General features: G+C 43.2%; 2 protein-coding genes across 2 annotated transcripts in view; both read right to left on the reverse strand.

The window, feature by feature from the left end:
- smad7 (SMAD family member 7) overlaps window positions 1–5,492 on the reverse strand; it is a 28,878-nt gene extending 23,386 nt beyond the window's left edge. The window contains exons 1-2 of the mRNA XM_063210653.1: window positions 3,953–5,492; window positions 2,915–2,968 (exon numbers count right to left, since the gene is read on the reverse strand). Coding sequence (XP_063066723.1) covers window positions 2,915–2,968; window positions 3,953–4,418 — 520 coding nt within the window. The 5' untranslated portion in view covers window positions 4,419–5,492. The remainder of the gene's footprint in view (window positions 1–2,914; window positions 2,969–3,952) is intronic.
- Window positions 5,493–15,401: 9,909 nt separating this feature from the next.
- dym (dymeclin) overlaps window positions 15,402–22,052 on the reverse strand; it is a 117,447-nt gene continuing 110,796 nt past the window's right edge. The window contains exon 17 of the mRNA XM_063210655.1: window positions 15,402–16,785. Coding sequence (XP_063066725.1) covers window positions 16,636–16,785 — 150 coding nt within the window. The 3' untranslated portion in view covers window positions 15,402–16,635. The remainder of the gene's footprint in view (window positions 16,786–22,052) is intronic.

Here is a 22,052-nt window from a genome sequence, read left to right on the forward strand (position 1 = left end):
CACAGTATAAGCTGGCAACAAACAATGGTCGTCATGTTGTTATGACCAATACAATGGGCAGCTATGATGAATTGAATCCTTTATGTCTTAATTCATATCCATAACACCCTCTTGTATGAATATCATGTATCTGCCATATCTGTTAATATCTACTTGAATATCTTCTTAATGGCTATTTTTTCCCGTAAAATGACCAACAGTTCAGCCATGCAGCTCAGTAAACACACAAACCCCCCACCAACAAATCTGTTGAAACATGGCCCGGCCTGCTTGTCTCTATAAGCCAGCCAAAGCCAGACCATACCTTCCATTGTGCAGCTATTAATATCTGTGCTTTCCCCTTCCACCATTACCCCCCCCTCTCTCTAGCACTCTTCTGGTTTGGTGAGTGATACACAGAGTGGTCTTCGAAGAATCGCAGCTGTGGGGACAAATGACTTCCTCCAGGCTTGCAAAAGCCGATGAAAGGCCAGACCAGACCACTCTCTCTTTCTGTTGGGACGGACTGATGTTGGGATATTTCTAGTCTTCCTCCATTGTGTGTCTCTTCATTCCCCCTCTCTCTCTCTCTCTCTGGCTGTCTTCCCCTTTTGTCTTCTCCTCTACTCTACTCTCCATCCCCCATCAGCTACCCCCCCCCACCCCACCCCCCACCCTGGACGACAGTGGTAACCAGGAATTTGGCAAGCGTCTCCCCCACCCCTGACACACACACACCCCTTACTCCCTCACCCACCCCCACCCCTCCGCTGCTAAGGGTTCCCTAAAAAGCGCTCCGTCCGGAAGAACTCTAAATGGTTAATGGGACATGCTTCCTAACAGGAAAGAAGCCGTCTAAACTATATGCTTTCGCCCCCAGCCCAAATGGCCATGTCATGGCCAACGCAAGTCAAGTCCCTGCCCTGAGTGTTGACTTAAAAACTTCCAAGAAAGCTCTCAGTAAGCCATTTCTGTGTGTGTGTGTGTGAGTGTGTGTGTGTATGTGTGTGTGTGTGTGTGTGTGTGTGTGTGTGTGTGTGTGTGTGTGTGTGTTAGAGAGAGAGAGAGAGAGAGAGAGAGAGAGAGAGAGAGATAGAGAGAGAGAGAGAGAGAGAGAGAGAGAGAGAGAGAGAGAGAGAGAGAGAGAGAGAGAGAGAGATGCAGACGTGGAGGAACAAGAGGGTAGCCACTCAAGAGCATAACTCTGAAAAGGTAAACATCATCAGCGTAGCCACAGAAAAACCACAGCACAGTCCTGTGCTCAGAGCTGAGCCATTCACATCATTTAACATGTCAAACAAAACTATGTAAAATCCATTTAGGTCCCTCAACTGATACAGGCTTCCCAAAAAACAGGAAGAATTCAGTTTGAACATGATTACGCCGAATGCCAAAAAAGCTAAGCCGATGGCTTGATGACTGGAATGTATTATGTGTCTGAAACTAACCTAAATTTGGAAAGGATTCACATAACGTAATAAAAAGCTTAAAAACTCAAGACCAATAACTTTCTTATGGATGGATAGAAATCTGTAATAGTCAGTAATGCATTTAGCATGAGGAGAGATAATGACTTATCTCCATGCAGTGACAGAGAGAGAGAGAGAGAGAGAGAGAGAGAGAGAGAGAGAGAGAGAGAGAGAGAGAGAGAGAGAGAGAGAGAGAGAGAGAGAGAGAGAGAGAGAGAGAGCAAGAGCAAGCAGGCAGAAGTAAGCCTCCCATAACGACAGCCATCTACAGATTCATTTCACAGATAAATAAAAAAGTGGCTCCAAGACAAGAAAAAAAACAATCTTACTGCCTATTCCCCTGAGTGATTCACATTTCCGATTACCTCCTCCTAAGTCCCATGGCTCCTTCCTACTTCTTCCTCCCTTAATCTAGCTTCCTACTACCACCTACAACACCACCACCACCACCACAATTCTCACCTCTCACATCATCTACCCTCCCTCTCTAATGTGACTCATGGTGCCAATGCTGTTTATCTGTCCTGCCAGGTCACCTCTCCAGCCAAAAGTTTGTGCAGACAAGCCACTCAGAGGGCTGGAGCCAGAGACAGCGCCAGAGACAGAGCCAGCCTTGGCCTTGGCTGCGCTCCATTCTATTACGGAACGCTGGCTGGCTGGCTGGCTGGCTGGTTGGTGGGGCAGGCAGGGCAAGGCAAGCAAAGCAGTATTCTGCCCACCATAAATCACAGCATCTCAAGAAGGATCTTCTCAGTCTTGACACAAAACGGCCCCCAACACCTATATTACCTGCTCCCATCCATCAACACCAGCCCAGCACACACACCACATTTGGATTCCCAGATTGACGCTCCCATCTCAGGACGCTCCCATTTCATCTCGCTCCCACTAGCCAGACTATCGGTACCACCGCCATATGACGGAGCCAGTTATCTTGTTGATGTTAGTTTTTTGTTTCTAACCCTAACCTTAACCCTAACCCTAAACCTAACCCTAACCTTAACCCTAACCCTAAACCTAACCCTAAACCTAACCCTAAACCTAACCCTAAATTGCTTGTATGTGGCAGTATATGATAATACGTGAAATATAATCGGGTGGGACCGCACGTCCGGGAGTGATAGAAACACCTGGGACCGCACGTCCGGGAGCGAACTCAGTTGGGAGTATCAATCCCCTTACCCACACCACAACAAGGGGTGCCCAGCAGTGAACTCTGAGCAGTGCCTTCCTTCCACCAAACAGCTGAAAGTCCTTATTATGGTATAGACCTCTATGAAGTCAAGTTGGATATTTGTTGCTCAGAGAATGTTAAAAGAGAACCCCAGATAACGTTTTCGAGTTTCTTCCCCTTTTTTGCTTTCCTCCATGAAATGCAAAACTGCTTCAAAAACATTTCAAGTGACTCTTCAGTCCCATATAGGCCATATAATAAAAACGTCTCTGTTCATTAAGCAACGACTTACCAGGTGGTTTAAGAAAGTCCGTTGGGTATCGAGAATAGGGAGGTGGGGGAGACTCTGTAGAGGAAAAAAAGAGCAGCAGAGAAAAGACAGACCATGATGAAAAAGGGGCGAAGATTGAGACTTACGATAACAGTTGGCATTCTTTCGGAACTCTGTTTGTCTAAGCGCGAGGGCTGGAGGCTGGGCGGAGAGGCGAGGCGGCGATTGCCTTGATATTTGGCTAGAGATAAACAAGGGAGCGCCTGGCGCCAGCCGCTCGGCCTATCTGCGGTACAGGCGGGGGGAGATAGGGGCTTTCTTTTGGCTGAGCTAAGGGAACTCTCTGGGTGATGAACAGTAAAGCCTTCTGCACTTTCAAAACAACAAAACGCGCACATAGAGCTCCATATGCCAACTTTAAAGACCCCGAAATGTGTTGTTTTCTTTTCCTTAGAACATAGTAGCCTTGTCGACGGTGAATGAATCATGTTGTATTCAACACAACATAATCTGTGGCAGGAAACTTTTTTCATAAACTCTACCTGCCAACCTCATAACCAGACAAAAGGCCATATAGGCTACAATAGTTTAATGACGCTTTGAATTCTTTATTATCTTTTTATAGGCGTTCAGATTAGTCCTACTGTGATACGACTAATTGACCTTTAATCTGAAAATAAATTCAGAGCCATTGAGGAAACAGGGCCTTGATAATTATGAACTGTATGGTCTGAAATTTTTGGAACTAAAATACTCATTTAATGTCCCCAAAAATAAACACAAACCAAACGTTATCAGCTGCCTCAACAATAACAACAGGGTGTGCCCCATAATAAGCCCAAACCTTTATATTGACCATTAGAACACAGTAATAACATGTTAGCAGCCTACTGGTGCCATATGTTTGTTTTGTCCTGAGTAGCAACACATTTGTCAAGTTGAACTACGAGGCATTTTAACACATGAAACCATATCCATAATAATAGGTACATATCAGCAAAAATAAGACGGACTTTTCACTGCCTTGAGGGGCTACATTGTGTTTAAAGTGTAACTCACCAAGTTCACAAAGCCGGCTCATGTGGTGTGGATTGCAGCAAACGAGTTCTGGGTTTACTTTCCCATAGGATTCACAGCAAGATAGCCTCTTTAGTTCCGAGGAATGCCTAAGGTCCGGCCACCTGAACACTTTGAAGAGCAGCAAAGGGAGGGAATAAGACTGTTGACCCAGTTTGGTGTCCACTTTGCTGGGTAGAAGAAGGCAGGGGCTCCTGACACCCCCCTTCGACTCTACCGCTTGCAAGAGCACCTCAAGTTGTTTTTCTTTAATCTTTTTCAGTATGGAATGGGTCAGTGCTTTCAGCTCAGCCTCTGTTCCGGGGTTAGACTTGGCAACCTTAGTGGCTTTCCCCATGCAGCAGCCCCCGGAGCCATGCGCCCTGCTATCCGCCTCCCCGTCGCCTTCGACGGGTGCGCGGCTCCTCCAGAGTCGCCGGACGAGCCCCGATCGTTTGGTCCTGAACATGCGGGACGAAAAGAGGGTTTCCCGGCTAAAAAACGAGCATGTTGTCCGCAAATCATGAAGATTCCGGGATCCGAATCCAGGCAGTGACAAGCAGCCTGAGACAAGATTGTGGAAAAACTGAGAACTAGAGAAGCAAATACAATCTGTAGCATACGCCAGTCTTTTTTCTTAGAAAATCCTGGACGCCAACTTGTAAAATATGCAGCTATTCCTTAATTTTCTCGGCATATGGGATGATGCACACGTCGTCGGTTGTTCAACATGACACACATTTGTATAAAACTTAAGAGTATAGGCATATAAACGATGCCGTTTGGATAGAAATAATGCCCGCTTCTATGAAGGGGAGCGAGTGAGCAGCATCGGGAATCTTTTTCCTATGATGATATGAGCATAGTCTATCTGTAAGACAAGAATTTTAAACTACGCGTAAAACTGCATGCATGTCATTCTTTCAATAGCTTAAAATAACAGTTTGCAAAACATTTTATCTACAAGCTACCGATTGAGGAACGATGAAAGTGGTAGCGGGCTGAGTTTAGGCGAAAAGCCCAGACTGAAACCCATCCATGAAGGACAACCTCGTCCTGGTTTTCTTCCCAAATAATCCACACAATCCTTGATCCGATTGCAACATTAAAGGTCTAACAAAGCCTCTCGTCCGTCTCGTCTCCCCTGTCTTCCAGGCTGTATCCGTCGAAACTAACGGATCATCCAAATTCAGTCGAATTACTGTAGGGTTCGGATGAAAAATAGCAATCTTCCAGATCCTCAAACGACAGAGCAAATCTAGGACTTGCTAGTAACCTACGAGAGCTCTCGTAAAAAAAATCTGCCGGAGTTAAAGAGTTGCCTCTCCCGAGTGTCTCGTGTCGGCGTGAGTGGTTTTGCGCTTCAAATATCCGTGTTTAAATTCTCGGTCTTGCTATCTTTCAGCAGCTTTCCGTGTGTTTTGTCAGGTAACCTCTATTCCAACAACAGTGGCTCTCCGTGCTGGAGCAACATGCAAATGGAGCTTCCACAAAGAGCTGATGCGATCCTCACACACGGTCTGCGAGTGACGCGAACTGCCCAAGTGCCCTTGCCTCTCTCTGCCGCTCTCTCTCTCTCTCTCTCTCTCTCTCTCTCTCTCTCTCTCTCTCTCTCGTATCACGTGGTTGTCTAGACACCCTGTCGCTTTAAAAAAAAAAAGTGATTGTGTTGCGCAAACAAGAGATCAAGTAGCTTACAACCAGAGAAATGGCTTTGGATAGAAAGTTGCATTTTTCTAACGCTTAATTAGTTGAAAACAGTAAACTTCCCAAATAAGAAAAGCTTTTGTGAACGCTTTAAAAATCTCGTCAGCTAATGCTTTACAACTCGCCTCAATAGGAGGACATTATTTAGAAGGCTTGTTTTTCCACATATGCATAGATGCAGGCCAATTATTGATTCATTGTTGGATATTACTGTGAATATGGTTTAAATTATATAGGCCAGGTAAGACGACAGCCTGGGAACAGTTTTGAATGCATGGGTAGGCTACATGCAAATGTATCAGTGTGTTTATTATTATTATTATTATTATTATTATTATTATTATTATTATTATTATTATTATTATTATTATTATTATTATTATTATTATTATTATTATTGTTGTTGTTGTGCAAACTAGTGGTAGGAACCATATAGTAATAGGGGCCAGGGGCGCCTGCAGACTTGACCAGTAAGGTACGCACCAACCCCCCCCCCCCAAAAAAAAAAAAAAAACACCGGAGAAATGACAGCGGACGATGACACCGGAGGAGAAAAAAAAACATAGGATTGGAGTATAGTCAGTATGTCTTGGGTGGTTTTCTTCATCAGTCGTCAATTTTTCTTAGCCTATTGCTTTAGGCTAGGAAACAAGGTTACTTGTTGACGTTGACAAGGTGTTGGCCTATACGTTTTTGTAAACCTTTTGGCTATATTGGCGTTTCACTTCTTTGGGTGCAGCCATGCATACACTTATACTATTTTTATTTATTTTTTTAAACTGCGACATTGAACTGCAGCGACTTCCCCGACTATGCTACTACGAAGGCCTGCATGCACTTGTGTTCTCTCTCGTGCATGGGGATGAAACAAGTAGGCTATGGCAGACGCCATATCATTAGATACAACTTTTCAAGCGTTATACTTTTCGACTCGGGTAGAAAGTTGGCGCAGAGGTGTCTGCTGCAGCATGATGAATGAAGTTCACGTCACAATGGCTGAGCTGGGACCATAAAAAGCCCGGGCACGTTGTGCAAGAAAAGGCAGAAAGCGACTACATCAGCCTGTTAACCCACCGGGGAGTGCACTGAATGTTAGTCCAGGCTGATAACAAATACGCAATAGAGACAGAGCACAAGAGAACCACCGACGCACTCGCACACAAATCGCAGAATGCTGTTCATATCAGTAAAACGTGCGCAATAAACATTAGAAAACACCCAAACTGCATGTCATCAAAACATGCAGAATTGCTTTGGAACTAATGCTTTCCCGAACATAATGTATTTGTGTAGCACACAGAGCTAACCAGCTGTCAGTGCTGCCGTCCGAAGCTAGTAGGCTACAAAGCAAAGTTCCGTACGTCTCATAAAACCGTCTCTGTAGAAAGCCACAATACACAGAACGGTAACCAAAATACTTGAAATATGACACCAGAAGCAAAGTACCCTATAATATTTGCCGCGGCGGGCTCAGTGATGAATGAAACAGCTTAGCCTACCTGTACTGCTACCATCCAATGCCTTCTTCCTAGCCCACATGACAACTGGATTTTGGCTACGATTGAAACTTGTCACTTTCAATACATTAACTTCGGTTATTTGATTTTTCTGCCATCAGCGACGCCACGACATAGGCTATGAGTTATTCCAAGTGGGAAATGGAGAGCTGTCTTTGCTAACTAGAACTACTAGACTTAAATGTGTGGGTTATGTCTGACTGGAGGTAGCCGCTCAAGTTAGAATTCCGCTGATGGAACTAGAACTTGTTACTGTATCCTTTTTTCAGGAGCGCGCGAGTTTTACGCACAGAAGCAAAAATCAGGCTATCTGCCTTTGTAAATTAATGGTGCCCAACCATAGTCTTTGCTCTTTAATTTGCTTCATGCTGCTTCTTCTCATATAATATGTTGCATTGTCACAACATTCATAGAAGACACAATAGGCGTAATATTTATTTAAAAAAAAAAAAAAAAAAAAAAAACGTCCTCCACTGGTGAAGGTACGCACAGTGCGTACGGCCGTACGGCTCCAGGCGCCCTTGATAGGGGCATTAGCATCCCTTTTGTAGGCCGACTAGGCCCTCAGTATGTAGGCTAACTTCATCCAGGTTGTGTGAACTGCTGCCGCCATCTGGCCGACCATCAAAATGAGGTTATTCCCAGGCCTGGGGAAGCAAAGCACTGTGCCTTGGCTTCATTTGTACCATGCCGGCCTACATATAAATAAAAGAACAGGAAATCTGTGCCGATTCCTGCATTGTCTTATTAATAACCTCATCATGCAGACTAAACAATATGTTACAACCAAACAGCTTTTCAAAGGATATTTAAATGCGATATCTTGCCATTCTTTAACTGTGGCTTTGTAGGCTATGGCATTACAATGTAGCCGAAACAAAACATTCTAGTGTGAAATATAATTAATTCAGTCGCCTACATGAATCAATTGGCGCCTGGCCCGAATTGCAGCAGTAGACAGGGCTATGTCTGCAATATTCTGCTGCCCGGATTGCTAACCTTGTTCAGGTAGGCTTGATCGTGGGTGGGTTATTTCAAAACGACGTAGTTATTACAATTAAAAATGCCGGATGCAGAAACAGCCCCAGAAAGCAATCATGGAAACAGTTATAACTTATCCATGCTTCCATACTTGCTTTTTGGCCAATTTTACGCATTGCGTGCAATCATTACTAAAGCTATGACAAATAAAAAGGCCAAATGCAAGAAACTGCCCCCAGAAAGCAAGCATGGAAACACTTTTAACATGGGCCTATCCGTGCTTCCATACATGCTTTTGACCAACTTTACGCATTGCGCGCAATCATTATTAAGGGTCAAATAACGGTTGCGCGCAATGCGAAAAGGTGGTCAATACCTACCAATACAGGCCTGATGATACTATAAGATAACAGCAAATCTAAACACTGCTCGGTGTTAGGTTGATACAGGCTGGATGTAATACCAAAGTAAACGAGGGAGGCTATAAAAACAACAGAGGAGAGGGTAGATTACGTGTCCCCTTTTAAGCTGCCAGACAGGCTGTTGTGCTGGCGCAGAAGGCCGCTGGAGCCTAATTGTGTCCTAGACACTAGGAGAGGCTCACTATGTTAATTTGGATGCCAGTCAGCGTCGCTGCAGGGCAATGGGAAGGGAGGTAATGATGCCGGTGTGTGTGTCGGTGTGTGTGTGTGTGTGTTTGGGAGGCGCCTCCAGTCAATAGCTGAGCTCTATTGTTCGTAGATTCCCCACTGGCGCCGCACAAGAGCTTAGCTCACCGCGCAGACTTGGGCTTTTTAAGGTAGTCTGGCAGCCATCACACGTAGCTACTGGCAAACCGCTGCTTTTGCTGCGAAATGAAATCGAGCTGTGGCTCACAACATCAGGAAGTTACGCTCTTTGCTGCTGCCACACCAGTCCCCTTTGCGGTTTTCTACTGTCAACAGACACTAGACAAAAAGTTTTAAAAAAATATATATATTATTTTTAAAGATTTTTTTCCGCAAACATGGGCAATAAAAGCCACACACGTGAAATGTATTCAACGCACTGTAAGACATGTATTTCCTACAGTGTTTTGCCTGTGTTGCAAACTTAACGGAGGATTTCAAACTCTGGTTAACACACAGGCTTATTCAAGACCATGCCCCCAACTCTCCAGCCTGTGCCTTGCCCTTGCTGTTGAAATTTTATAGGTTAAGTAATTGCTGTCTAGACGGTAGGATTTGCATATGATAAATAAAGCAAAAGTACAAGGATTCCATTCTTTCAAGGATTCCAGCCATACTGGAAGAATTGGTTGTTCATATGATTACCATCTCAAGCACTGCCTATTTAAAATTAACCATTGATTTGCTGTGCTTAATTCGTTGTAATAATTCCACATAATTAAAATTAGCATTCTGCACAGACAGCTATATCCCCTTGATTATCAATGGAGGGGCCAAATAGACAGACCATTAGCTAGGAAGCCATTACATCATGACAGGACCTCACAATTAGAACACGTTTAGATAGGAGTAGTCAGACTGAAATGTTCTCTTTTTGAACTCCCGTGTACATATCCATGACCTCATGACCTATCACAGATATATGCTAATAAGAAACCTGTGGATTTCAACGAGGTTTGAGAGCCAGATGACAGTCCTCGTTGATCTCTATTCACACCTGGGCCTAGACCACTTCCCAAGTAGCTTTACAGCTTTACAGACTCCCCCATTCCCACCCCATCCCAACAGCCAGCAATCACTGAAGGGGCACAGCAGCATCAATCCGCCATCCAAATGGTCTTTTACAGTTAAAGAAATACATTTTCAGTATTTTAATTCCATGCACCTCCCTTCGACATGGGGGCCGCTAGGCGGGGCAGGGGGGGGTTGTTGTGGTACAGATTCTAAGGGCCCAAGCACTGACAGGGGCCCTTTAGGGGGCCCATCATTCACATCTTTCATGGGGCCCAGCATTTATGGCAGCGCCCCTGCCCTTCGACTCAAAACGGGTTAAAGTTGAGGGATTCTGACAGCCTTCATCACATATACCTCCTTGCACAAAGTCTAAAAGGTGGTGTGGAATTGTGTTCTGTAGTTAACCCCCCAACAGCCAGCAATCACTTAAGGAGCACAACAGCATCAATCCACCCGCCTTTGTTTATCTGCAATGCTTCCTTCCTTGTCTCTTGACAAATTAACACATTTTTTTTGTTTATACCCAGTGTGTAGACCACTCTTGAGATCACACTATCCACGGCTACTGTCTGGCACCAGGATTATTGTTTTTGTGGATGTACACACAAATATACAAACGTAAAAAAAAAATAAAAAAATCTGACAACTTTGTGCCCCTGCTATCTCATTTTGCACTCGACACATTTTGTACATTACATCTACTACCTCTTTGGTCATTAACTTATTCTACTGGACAACTAAGCCCACCTTATTTTATTGGACCAACTGAAGGCATCTTATCTGCACACCTTGCACTTAGTTGGATTAGTATTGGTAGGCTATCACTTTTTCGTTTTGAAAAAAAATAAATCTATATTATATTTATCTGTATGCATGCAGTTGTGTGCAATTCAATCTGTCCTGAAATAGGGATCGTGTAAGCTGCTCAACACCTTAATGTCCTATAAATAAAGGAACATACTCTCCTCTGCGTTACTCACATCTGTCCCAACTACACTCATTTACAACAAATAAATCCCATTGTGACTCCCCAAGTCTTTAGTTGGTCTCTGATGCCATCACTACACGCACATAGTATATCACATATGTCCCCATCCACTGGATGAGAAATATGTCCTAGAGACCCAAATCATTTGTTGGAATGCACACACTGAATTTTTCCATCTCTGCACTGTTCCCACCCAGCACATTCATTTACAACCAGACTACTCATGTATTTAGCTGGCTTCTGCATGTTACCTATGCCATATGGTTGTCCCCATCACTGGCTGAGAAATATGTCCTTTATGGAGACCCAAATCATCTGTTGGGAGTTCACACTCGATTTCTCGCACAAGTCTTGACTTATGACTGGTGCCATGCGGTCAATAACAGACGAAAGAGAAGAGCACGCTCATGCGCTGGTATATGTCCCAAAAGACTAACTCAATCGCAATCAATTACAAGCCTTTTGGGAGCTGTAATAGCGAGCCAACATCCTTCGTTTATTGCATTTTTGTCCCGTACTTGACCTCCCCCTACGCAAGGATGTGAAGAAACGTACTCTTTTCTCTTTTCTTTATACATGGTAACGTTTAAACTGCTAATAGCGACTCTTACCAAAGACAACGAAGTCTTTGAAAATAGGCTACAGTACAGCAGGACCCGACATGATATAGCTCACTTTTGTGTAGCTTTTTTGTGAATTGATATTACCGAGTGTTAAAGATATGTTTAAGCAAACCCGTACAAAACAGTGGCTAGGGGTCAATGAGAATAAATGATAAATAAACAATCAAACAAACAAACAAACTAATCAATGAATCAATCACAACACATAATAAGTACAAAAAAGGCATCTGACAAAAGGGTCAATGTTGAACTGGGGGAAGTGGATCATTTATTGTTGACTATTCATTTTGGTACATTATATCGTATTTGTCAATACCTGAGAGGAGTAACATTCCAGAGTCCTTGTTTTGAATGAGCACATGAGCTGTTAACATTTCATGTATTCTGCTTCAATAACAAAGACAACCAACCTTCAGAATAGCATACTGTACATAACAAATTAAAAGTGAAAACCAACTTAATAGATAATCATGTCAGTTAAGTGACAGGCATAACCAAAGACAGAGCACGGTGGTGATACTTGGTTTCATGTAACATGTTAAGATGTAAAGGAACAGTTCACAATTTTTTGGACATACAGGGGTTGGACAAAATAATGGAAACACCTGTCATTTTAGAGTGGGAAGTTCCATGGCTCAAGTCTGTTGGCCAATCTTCATTATTTGCACATTGCACCAGTAAGGTGAAGTGTGAAGATTCAATTAGCAGGGTAAGAGCATAGTTTTGCTCAAAATTTTGCAATGCACACAACATTATGGGTTATCAAGCGTCAAAAAGGAGAAATTCTTGGTACGTGTGTAACTGTTGCATCTTTGACCTAGACAGCAAGTCTTTGTGATGTATCAAGAGCCACAATATCCAAGGTAATGTCTGCGTACCACCAAGAAGGACGAACCACATCCAACAGGATTAACTGTGGACGCAAGAGGTAGCTTCCCACTCTAAAATGACAGGTGTTTCCATTATTTTATATAACCCCTGTATGCTCATTTCACACATTTCCTTGCTTTACCTTTCTCCTGTTCTTCCAGCTGTTCTCTGAGGCTGGTGTAATTAACTTCATAGCATGTATCATTAAAAGTACACTGTGCAGGAAATGGTCAAAAAAGGTACTGCAACTATGCTGCTCATTGAAACTGTGCGGTCTATTGCCAAATTTGATCTTTTCATGACAGTTAACCAAGTAATAAACTAATATTTTCCATTATTGCCCAAGTACAGTCATTTTTGCAGCTAGAAATGGCTATTTCTGGAAATTCAAAATGTCAGACCATGGAGAAGATCCCCCTTTTCATGTATGAAAAGGGCAATTTTTCCATTTCTGGAATTCTGGAAATAAACAACTCTTACACAAATCTTACACAGTGTACCTAATAACAGGATGTTAACAAATGGTCCCAATCAGTTCAAAGATTGATGCTAACAATTAATGTCAGACTCAGAAAACGTCTGGTAGAATGGGAGACGGGTAAATCTCAATGGTTTAACTCGAGGGAAGGTTGGAAATTAGCATATTTTAAAAATGGTTAATTTATTCTTTAAATGTGGTAACAGTCTCCTCTTTTTGACGAGGCACTATGTATGTATGCAGCAATGATGAATCCAGATTGCTAATCACTGTTATTGTATCAGGGGGTGATCCACAACACACGGGTGCATTTCTCGAAAGCGTAGTTGTTAGCTGTTAGCAACTTGGGTAGTTGCCAATGGAAAATTGCATTGCAACCAATGAAGTAGCTAACATAGTTAGCAACTACGCTTTCCTGAAATGCACCCCAGGTTTGGTAACTTCCGTTTGTGCGTCAACTATATAGCAAGTGGGAAACAACCTAAAAGTAAAACCCAAGGCGTTGTTTTGATAAAATAATGAAGCCATAGGATTCCTCTATTAGCAGATTTACCCATCACTCTATGTCAACTCATTTGGGCAAGTCATTCAACTGCAAATGAAGAGTTCAGATACAAAACCCTCTAAGTGCATCGTGATTACAAAAAGCTGTTTGCATATACAGTTAGGGCCAGAAATATTTGGACAGCAACACAATTCTCATCCTTTTCCACCCTATACCCCACCACAATGAATTTGAAATAAAACAAACAAGATGTGCATTAACTGTAGACTCTTAGCGTTAATGTGAGGGTGTTAAAATCCGAATCGCATTAACAGGAAAGAAATAGCAACGTTTTTTGTGTGTGGTGCCCACTTTTCAAGGGATCAAAAGTAATTGGACAGTAGGCTGCTCAGCTATTCTCCAGTCAGATGTGTGTTATTCCCTTACTACACCATCACCAAGATGTCAACAAAAGGTCCTAGAGTTAATTTAAAGTGTTTAATTTGCATTTCCATATATTTTTACGGAATCTCCATGAGATCCTAAGTCCACCTGTCACTATCAGTGATGCAAGCCATCATAAGGTTGAAAAAAATCAAAAGAAACCCATTTGAGAGATGGGGAAACATTGAATGTGATCAATTCAAGAGTTCAGAATATTGGAAAAAAGAAATTTCAGAGCAACACCAAATTACCTGGCAGACATGGAAAGCAAATGCTGTGAATGACAGACATTATTCTGTATGTGGTGAACAAAAACCCATCTCCCAGCAGTTGGCCAGATGTAGAACAGTGTCCAAGAGGACGGTGGATACATGTCCAAGGCAACAATCAAGAAAAAGATCAAGAGCATTCATGAACACTTCACCATAGGAAATACAGAGGGTTCACTAAAAGATGTAAATAATTGATTGCATCAGAAATAGCAATACCAGATTCGGCTTTGCCAAACAACGTCTAAAAAAGACTTTATAGGTCTTGAGCTACATCCTTTGGACAGAGGAGACAAAAATAATTGTGTACAAGAGTAATGGGAAGAAAAGAGTATAGAGAAGGAAAGGAACTACTCACTATTCAAAGCATACCACCCAATCAGTGAATCATGGTGGTGGCAGTGTCATGGTATGGGCATGCATATCTGTCAATACGATTTTCCCCTTGTATTTATTGATGATGATAACTACCGACAAAAGCCACAGGATGAATTCTGAAGATTTTCAGGCTATATTATCATGTCATTATCTAATGGTTCTGACCTCATTGGACAATGCTTCACAGTGCAGATGGACAATGACCCAAAGCTTCATGGGAAAGCCACTAAGCCATTTCTACCCCAAAAAAGTGGAATATTATTCAATGGCCCAGTCAATCACCTCACCTGAGTACCATTGAGCAAGCATTTCACTTGCTGGAGGCCAAACTGAAGGGAAAATACCCTAAGAATAAGCAGGAACTGAAGACTGTTGTAATAGAGAGCTCACTATAGCATCACCAGGGATAAAACCCAGTGTCTATTGATGTCTATGGATTGCAAATTACAGGCTGTAACTGACTGGAAAGTATTTGCAACCAAATAATTAAAAATTGAACGTTTGATGTATAAATACTAGACTGTCCAATTACTTTTGGTCCCTTAAAAATTGGGAGGCACTGATAGAAAATGTCATAATTCCCTCACAGTTCACCCGATTTGGACGCAAACACCCTCATATTAAAGCTGAAAGTCTGCTGTTAATGTACATCTCATTTGTTTAATCTCAAATCCATTGAGATGGTGTACAGCGCCAAAAAGATGAAAATTGTGCAGATGTCCAAATATTTATGGCCCTAACTGTAAATTAGCTTAACTTAAACATCAGTCCATCTGGTTTTAGATGGGCTTGACTTGCACTAAATAATATTTAAGTGGGTTATTGATTGAGATTACTTGTGGGAAATACTATTTAAAAAAAGTTATTTTTATAGAGTATTGCAATGGCTTTAGAGGGTTTTGCATCTGAACTTTCCTTATGATATATGATCCTCAGCTTCTTCCAGTAGAACTCCTAAGAGGTTAAAAGCAAACATGCTGCATCTGTTTATACAATGGATGTAATGCTAAATGTCCCGTACATGCACTGTCTTGATTGGCATCATGTCCTTTATTATTGTCCACGTCCCCTCTCCTCATATCAAGCATTAATAATAGGAAACAATCTTTTATCTCTCTGCGGAAGAAAACGAGACAATTTCTTTTTTTGAAATACTATACAAAAATAATTTTGGTACTTATTTGACCAAGAGAGCAGAAGAGCAATCATTTTGTAGTGAGCAAATATCTTATCTAATTTTATAACAATAAATAAGTTATTACAAAAAGACTTTTGACAAAAAAAGACGTAAAATAATAAAAAGCATTGTTTCGTAATAACAAGAATAATAAACATAACATATAATGTCTTACTGAGGAGGCGAGCCTGTTTACAAATAACAACATCCTTACCCAGGCCACATACCGATAAGCGACTTGACTTTAATAGGCTGCACAAATCTTATCTGGTTAAAGACATAACCACGTCGTCCGTTTCAACATGAGTGTCCACTGCGCTGCTTACTGTGGGTTGAGGAAAGGTCACAGACAGACAACTGACAATTCACACACAGCAGGAACATCCGTTTTAAGAGAGAGAGGGTAAAAAAAAAAGGAAAAACAAAACAGAAAAAACGTACACGCTGAAACTTGCCAGTTTTTGTTTGTTAACGTACCCAGATTCCAGTGCAGCTCAGTAAAGTCTGTTGGTCAGTCGGAGCGAATCATTGAGCGAATCACACAGCCCAAAGAGATGGATGGAGGAGACACCACGAATTTCTCCCCCACCCCCGTCTCTGTGCATCGCTCCCCCCCCGTCCTGCAACTGTGAGGTGTCTCACAGGCGAATGGGATATGTGGTTGGTTGGGCTTAACGGGTCGGTGGAAGCACAAGAGCCTGATATGGGTAAGGAGGACAAGCGACATGTCCCGAAGCCCCTCTGCACAAACTCCAGTCCACATTAACTCCCCCTATCACACACACACACACACACACACACACACACACACACACACACACACACACACACACACACACACACACACACACACACACACACACACACACACACACACACACACACACACACACACACACACACACACCCCCACAACCCAGCCAATCAATCCCACAAGGTAAGAGGCACTTCCAACAACTATACACAGTACCACCACCCCATACCTCACACAAGCCAAATGTATAGAGAGACACAATGGAGGCTAGCACGCACACACGCGCACACGCACACGCGCGCACACACACACACACACACACTCAGATGTTCGTTCAGCTGGAGTCCATGCTGAAGAGCTCGATGCCCTGGGGGTTCCAGTAGAGACCCACGGCCGAGTTGAAGACTAGAGACCACACGTACGGCACAAAGAAATCCTCCGGCTGATCCTCCTCCACGTACTTGAACTTCAGTTCTGGAAATTTCTGTATGGGGAAAATAAGGGGGAATTTTAAGGCATTAGTAAACAAAAGCCATGTATTTAAACTCCTTTAGTTTCATTATCTGAAGCTAACGCCTCTATTAATCCATTTCTCAATAGAAAATTGGCACATTTTTACTGTACAGTTGTCTGCTGCAAGAGTGGGATGTTTTTGGGGTTCTGGAGGCATAAACAGACAAGAGAGGGAGGCAGTGATAGAGCCATTTCACAAATTAATCAGTGATAGTAGAGCCATTTGACACAAAGGAAAAACAAAACCCCCTGAAACACCTGTGCTGCAAACACATGGTACATTAGCCTGGCATGTCCAACCAAAACCAGACCACACCAGATCATATCGGATCAGACCCAACCACCGTGTCTCATGCAACAATGCCCAGAAGTATAGAAGCTGACAAGACCATAAAAAAAAAGAAAAAAAGTTGCCTCTAAACCAAGCCAGGGGTGAGTTTCTCAAAAGAGAAGTTGTTAGCCTGTTAGCAACTTCGGTAGTTGCCAATGGGAAAATGCATTGAAAACAACAAAGTAGCTAATGTAGTAAGCAACTTTGGTTTTGAGAAATTCACCCCAGGCCAGGCCAGTCTGGAGGCTGGGGTGTCCTGTGTTGATGTGCTAGCCCAGTACCAGTGTGATCCGGCCGGCCAGCATGACAGCAGGTCAGCGGCTGCTACCCCACCTGAACCATATCAATAATAGACCACCGGCGGCTCCTCCGATTTCAGTGCACAGTGCAATACCCCTCCCTCCCTCCCTCACCCACCTAATACCACCCCCACCACATCCCCATTCTCTCTCTCTCTCTCTCTCTCTCTCTCTCTCTCTCTCTCTCTCCTCTCTCTCTCTCTCTCTCTCTCTCTCTCTCTCTCTCTCTCTCTCTCTCCTCTCTCTCTCTCTCTCTCCCTCTCTCTCTCTCTCTCTCTCTCTCTCTCTCTCTCTCTCTCTCTCTCTCTCTCTGAGCAGCCCCTCCTCCCCCTTAACACCATCCTCACCACATCCCCCCGTATCCCTTCTCTCATTCCCTGGCCAGGTCACCTGTTCCAAGCCCTGAGCTGGCCCATTCATTGGTTGCATAGACTAGAGGATGCGGTTGGGTACATCCCTTGTTAATTGTGTAGCAACAAGACAGCAGATTAGCTTTTTGGTTGGTTGGGGTGCTGTGTGTGTGTGTGTCTCTGTGTGTGTGTGTGTGTGTGTCTGTGTGTGTGTGTGTGTGTGTGTGTGTGTGTGTGTGTGTGTGTGTGTGCGTCTGTGTGTGCGTCTGTGTGTGCACCTGTGTGTGCGTCCGTGTGTGCGTCCGTGTGTGTGTCCGTGTGTGTGTCCGTGTGTGTGTCCGTGTCCGTGTGTGTGTCCGTGTCCGTGTGTGTGTGTGTGTGTGTGTGTGTGTGTGTGTGTGTGTGTATGTGTGTGTTTGTGCGTGTGTGTGTGTGTGCGTCCGTGTGTGCGTCCGTGTGTGCGTCCGTGTGTGCGTCTGTGTGTGCGTCCGTGTGTGTGTCTGTGTGTGTCTCCGTGTGTGTGTCCGTGTGTGTGTCTGTGTGTGTCTGTGTGTGTGTCTGTGTGTGTGTGTGTCTGTGTGTGTCTGTGTGTGTGTGTGTGTGTATCTATCTGACTCATGAGTCCTGCTTGCCAACTGGTACGGTGAGAGTCAGAGGTAGGGTTACACGTACCAAAACCTGGCAGAAAGCTGAAAGGACGACACCAGGGAGACCTACTACTACGCAGACCAGGTTTGAACTGGTTTCGTGGAGGTCATCACATTATGGCTGTTGTTAATTAACTGTGCGATGCATCTGGTTGCGTAAGGGGCATAGGCTGTTGTTGTGTAGACTGTGAAATATATCTGGTTGATGAGTGTCCAGTCCAGCGCTGTTTTGTTGACTGTGAAATGTATCTGGGTTGATGGGTGTCCAGCATCGTTTTGTTGAGTGTGAAATGTATATTTCAGAAGGGCATATGCCGCTACGTGTATCTAGTTGAAGGCCATATACGACGTACACTGCCGTTTACTGACTGTAAAATGTAGGCAGCAACACTGTTGGCCATGTAGGGTATCAACACACATGCATGCATGCACGCACGCACGCACACAGCAACGTGCCCAACGTGTCCCATCACACATGCACGCACAACAACCTGCCCAGCCTGTTGACTCCCCTCAGTCTCTCCCTAATCATTCCACAGGCAGGCAGGCAGGCAGGCAGGCAGGCAGGCAGACGGGCAGGCAGGCAGACGGGCAGGCAGACGGGCAGGCAGACGGGCAGGCAGGCAGGCAGGCAGGCAGACGGGCAGACAGGCAGTCAGGCAGTCAGATATCAATGAGAGGATAACTGCCTGATGTCAATACTGGGCTCCATTAGCCCTGAGAAGGAACCAGTGCAGAGCAGACAGAGCAGACACGAGGCTCTGCTGCTGATGCACACACCGCCACACGTCTCATGAAAGATAGGCATCTCTAAAACTGTTGATGCTGTTTTTTTTTGTGTTTTTTTCTTGCATTCAAAAATAAAAAATGGGGTGCAAAATAAAAAATATTACTTTTCAGGAGGTGAATTAAAAAAAAAACATAATGCCATTTCCAACGCTGTTGAACTCTGCGTTGTCATATCTGCGATAAGATTTTTAAATGTCATCCTATTCTTGCCAGTGTGGTAAAATAATCCTGATTCCTGACTTCACCGAAGTTGAGCAAAAATGGGTATTACAAGCACATTTCACATCCTATCTGCTCTGGCAGTGTGGGAGTCTGAGTCTCACAGCACACCTCAGCAACATCAACATTACACACCACAGCAAAGTACATGGTGTATTTGTGTTGCCATGACCACCACAAGACACAAGGTCACGTCGGTCCAGAGTGTGCTACGCCGTCCCCTCACAGGGGCCCCTGGCCTGCCTGCATCTCCTGAGAAGGGAACAGCACAGACAGCCTAGACAGACAGATAGGCAGGCAGGCAAGATGGTCAGACAGACAGACAGACAGACAGACAGACAGACAGACAGACAGACAGACAGATAGGCAGGCAGACAGACAGATAGGCAGAGAGACAGACAGACAGGCAGGCAGATTTCATTTCATTTATTTAAACTCGAAGAATCATTGAGGGCCCAGCCCTCATTTACAATGATGTCGAGTAAAACAAACAATTACACATATAAAATCATATATAAACAACATACACAATACACCATAAATCATATAAGAGGTAAGAATTAAGACAAACTATGAATTAAAACTTATGAGTTAAAACAAGTACAAGTATGTGATAAAAAACTTCCCAGTGTAACTTTAAAATGTTCTAATGGCACAAAGGCTTGAAGACCCATCCTTTGTTGTAAGGTATTCCAAACTGAAGGTCCACAGACACTAAAAGCCGTTTTACCCAGTTCAGTGCGGGCATAAGGGACCTCCAGTAAAAAATTGCTGCTGCGGGTTTGGTATGGGTTGGAGTGCCAAACTAAAAGAGATGAAATATAAAATGGGAGTTTGCCAGTGAGGGCCTTATAAATAAAAATAAAATAATGCATGTCCCTTCTGTGAGAAAGTGGAGCCCACCCAACTTTATCATATAACAGGCAATGATGAGTACTATATGGATCCCCAGTAATAAAACGAAGAGCTGAATGATAGACAGTGTCAAGTGCCTTCAGATTAGAGAGTGGTGCATGTCTGTAAATAACATCACCATAGTCAAGGGAAGACAGAAAAGTAGCTTCAATTAACTTTTTTCTGCAGAAAACAGGAAAGTGATATTTATTTCTGTGCAGGAAAGATAGCTTTTGTCTGAGCGTAGTGACAAGACAGTCAGTATGTTTCTTGAATGTGAACTTGTCATCTAGCCAGATTCCCAGGTACTTATAATGTGATACTCTCTCAATAACAGACCCATCTAAAGTAGATATATTAAAATCATTTTTCATGCCATGCTTAGATCGAGTAAAGACCATACATTTAGTCTTGCTTACATTAAGTAGAAGCTTAAGACCAATGAAGGCATTTTGTAGGATATTAAAAGACTGCTGCAATTTCTCCAAGGCTAGCTGTACAGAATCTGCAACACAATACAAAATTGTATCATCTGCATATAGATGAATAGAGCAGTTGGAAAGGAGAGAAAGTATGCTATTTATGTACATGGTGAAGAGTACCGGACCTAATACTGAACCTTGTGGGACCCCCTTGGTTATTAGCAGGGGGTCAGATTGAGTATTACCCAATTTTACAGTATGGTGTCTGTTTGAAAGGTAGCTCTGGAACCATTTACAGGCACTTGCACTAAAACCAATACCAGGCAGAATTTGTAGAAGCAGAGAATGGTCCACGGTGTCAAATGCTTTGGATAAGTCCACAAAGATGGCAGCACAATGTTTTTTCTTGTCAAGAGAAGTGATAATATCATCCATTACTTTAGTAGCAGCAGTAACTGTACTATGTTTAGGCCTAAAGCCTGATTGGAGAGGGCTCAAAATATTATTGGTATTTAGAAATTCTTTGAGCTGATCATTTACCAACTTCTCTAGTATTTTTGAGAGACACGGTAGCTTGGATATTGGTCGATAGTTGTTAGGGTCAGAGATAGAGAGGCAGACAAGACAGGCAGGACAGAGAGACAGGCATTGCCTGGATTGTGCTAGGTCTTGAATGAAGATACAGAGGTTAGGATGAAAAAAAATGCGCACATCCCCTATCAAAGGCTGACTGAAGTTCTGGTTGATTTAAGACTGCACAGTTGAAATCCTTTTGATGCATTTATTTCATTGCAGAATAATGTTTATCATAATTGTATATTGTAAAAAAGGATTTCAAGTGTGCAAACTTCTATTGACCAGAAGTGAGGATATGCAAGTGTCAATTCAGGATTCAGGCAAGTATGTAAAAACGGTAACGTCATAGTTGATGTTTATCCCACTGTGCAATCTATTGATCTTAATAAACCCAAAACTGATAAAGTGAGAGTTCTAACATCTACTTGGATTACATTCCCCTTGCACACAGAAATAAACTTGGCCAAGACAACCGATTGTGATTCTAATTTTCAATGTGTTTCTCAGTAAAATCATCCACATTAGGTGCACAGGCAAAAAAAACAGGGATTTCTAGCGATGTTTTGGACATTTCTACGAAAGCAGGGTTGGATCTGGAAGACTGGCTGTAAACACCCACACCGACATCAGACAGCTCTGGCTCTTGCTTGTAGCCGATTGCTGACCCTTCTTTCCACTTCCCCTAGTGAGTGTGTGTGTGTGTGTGTGTGT

Source organism: Engraulis encrasicolus, chromosome 11 (assembly GCF_034702125.1).
Source record: "Engraulis encrasicolus isolate BLACKSEA-1 chromosome 11, IST_EnEncr_1.0, whole genome shotgun sequence".
Lineage (NCBI taxonomy): Eukaryota > Metazoa > Chordata > Actinopteri > Clupeiformes > Engraulidae > Engraulis > Engraulis encrasicolus.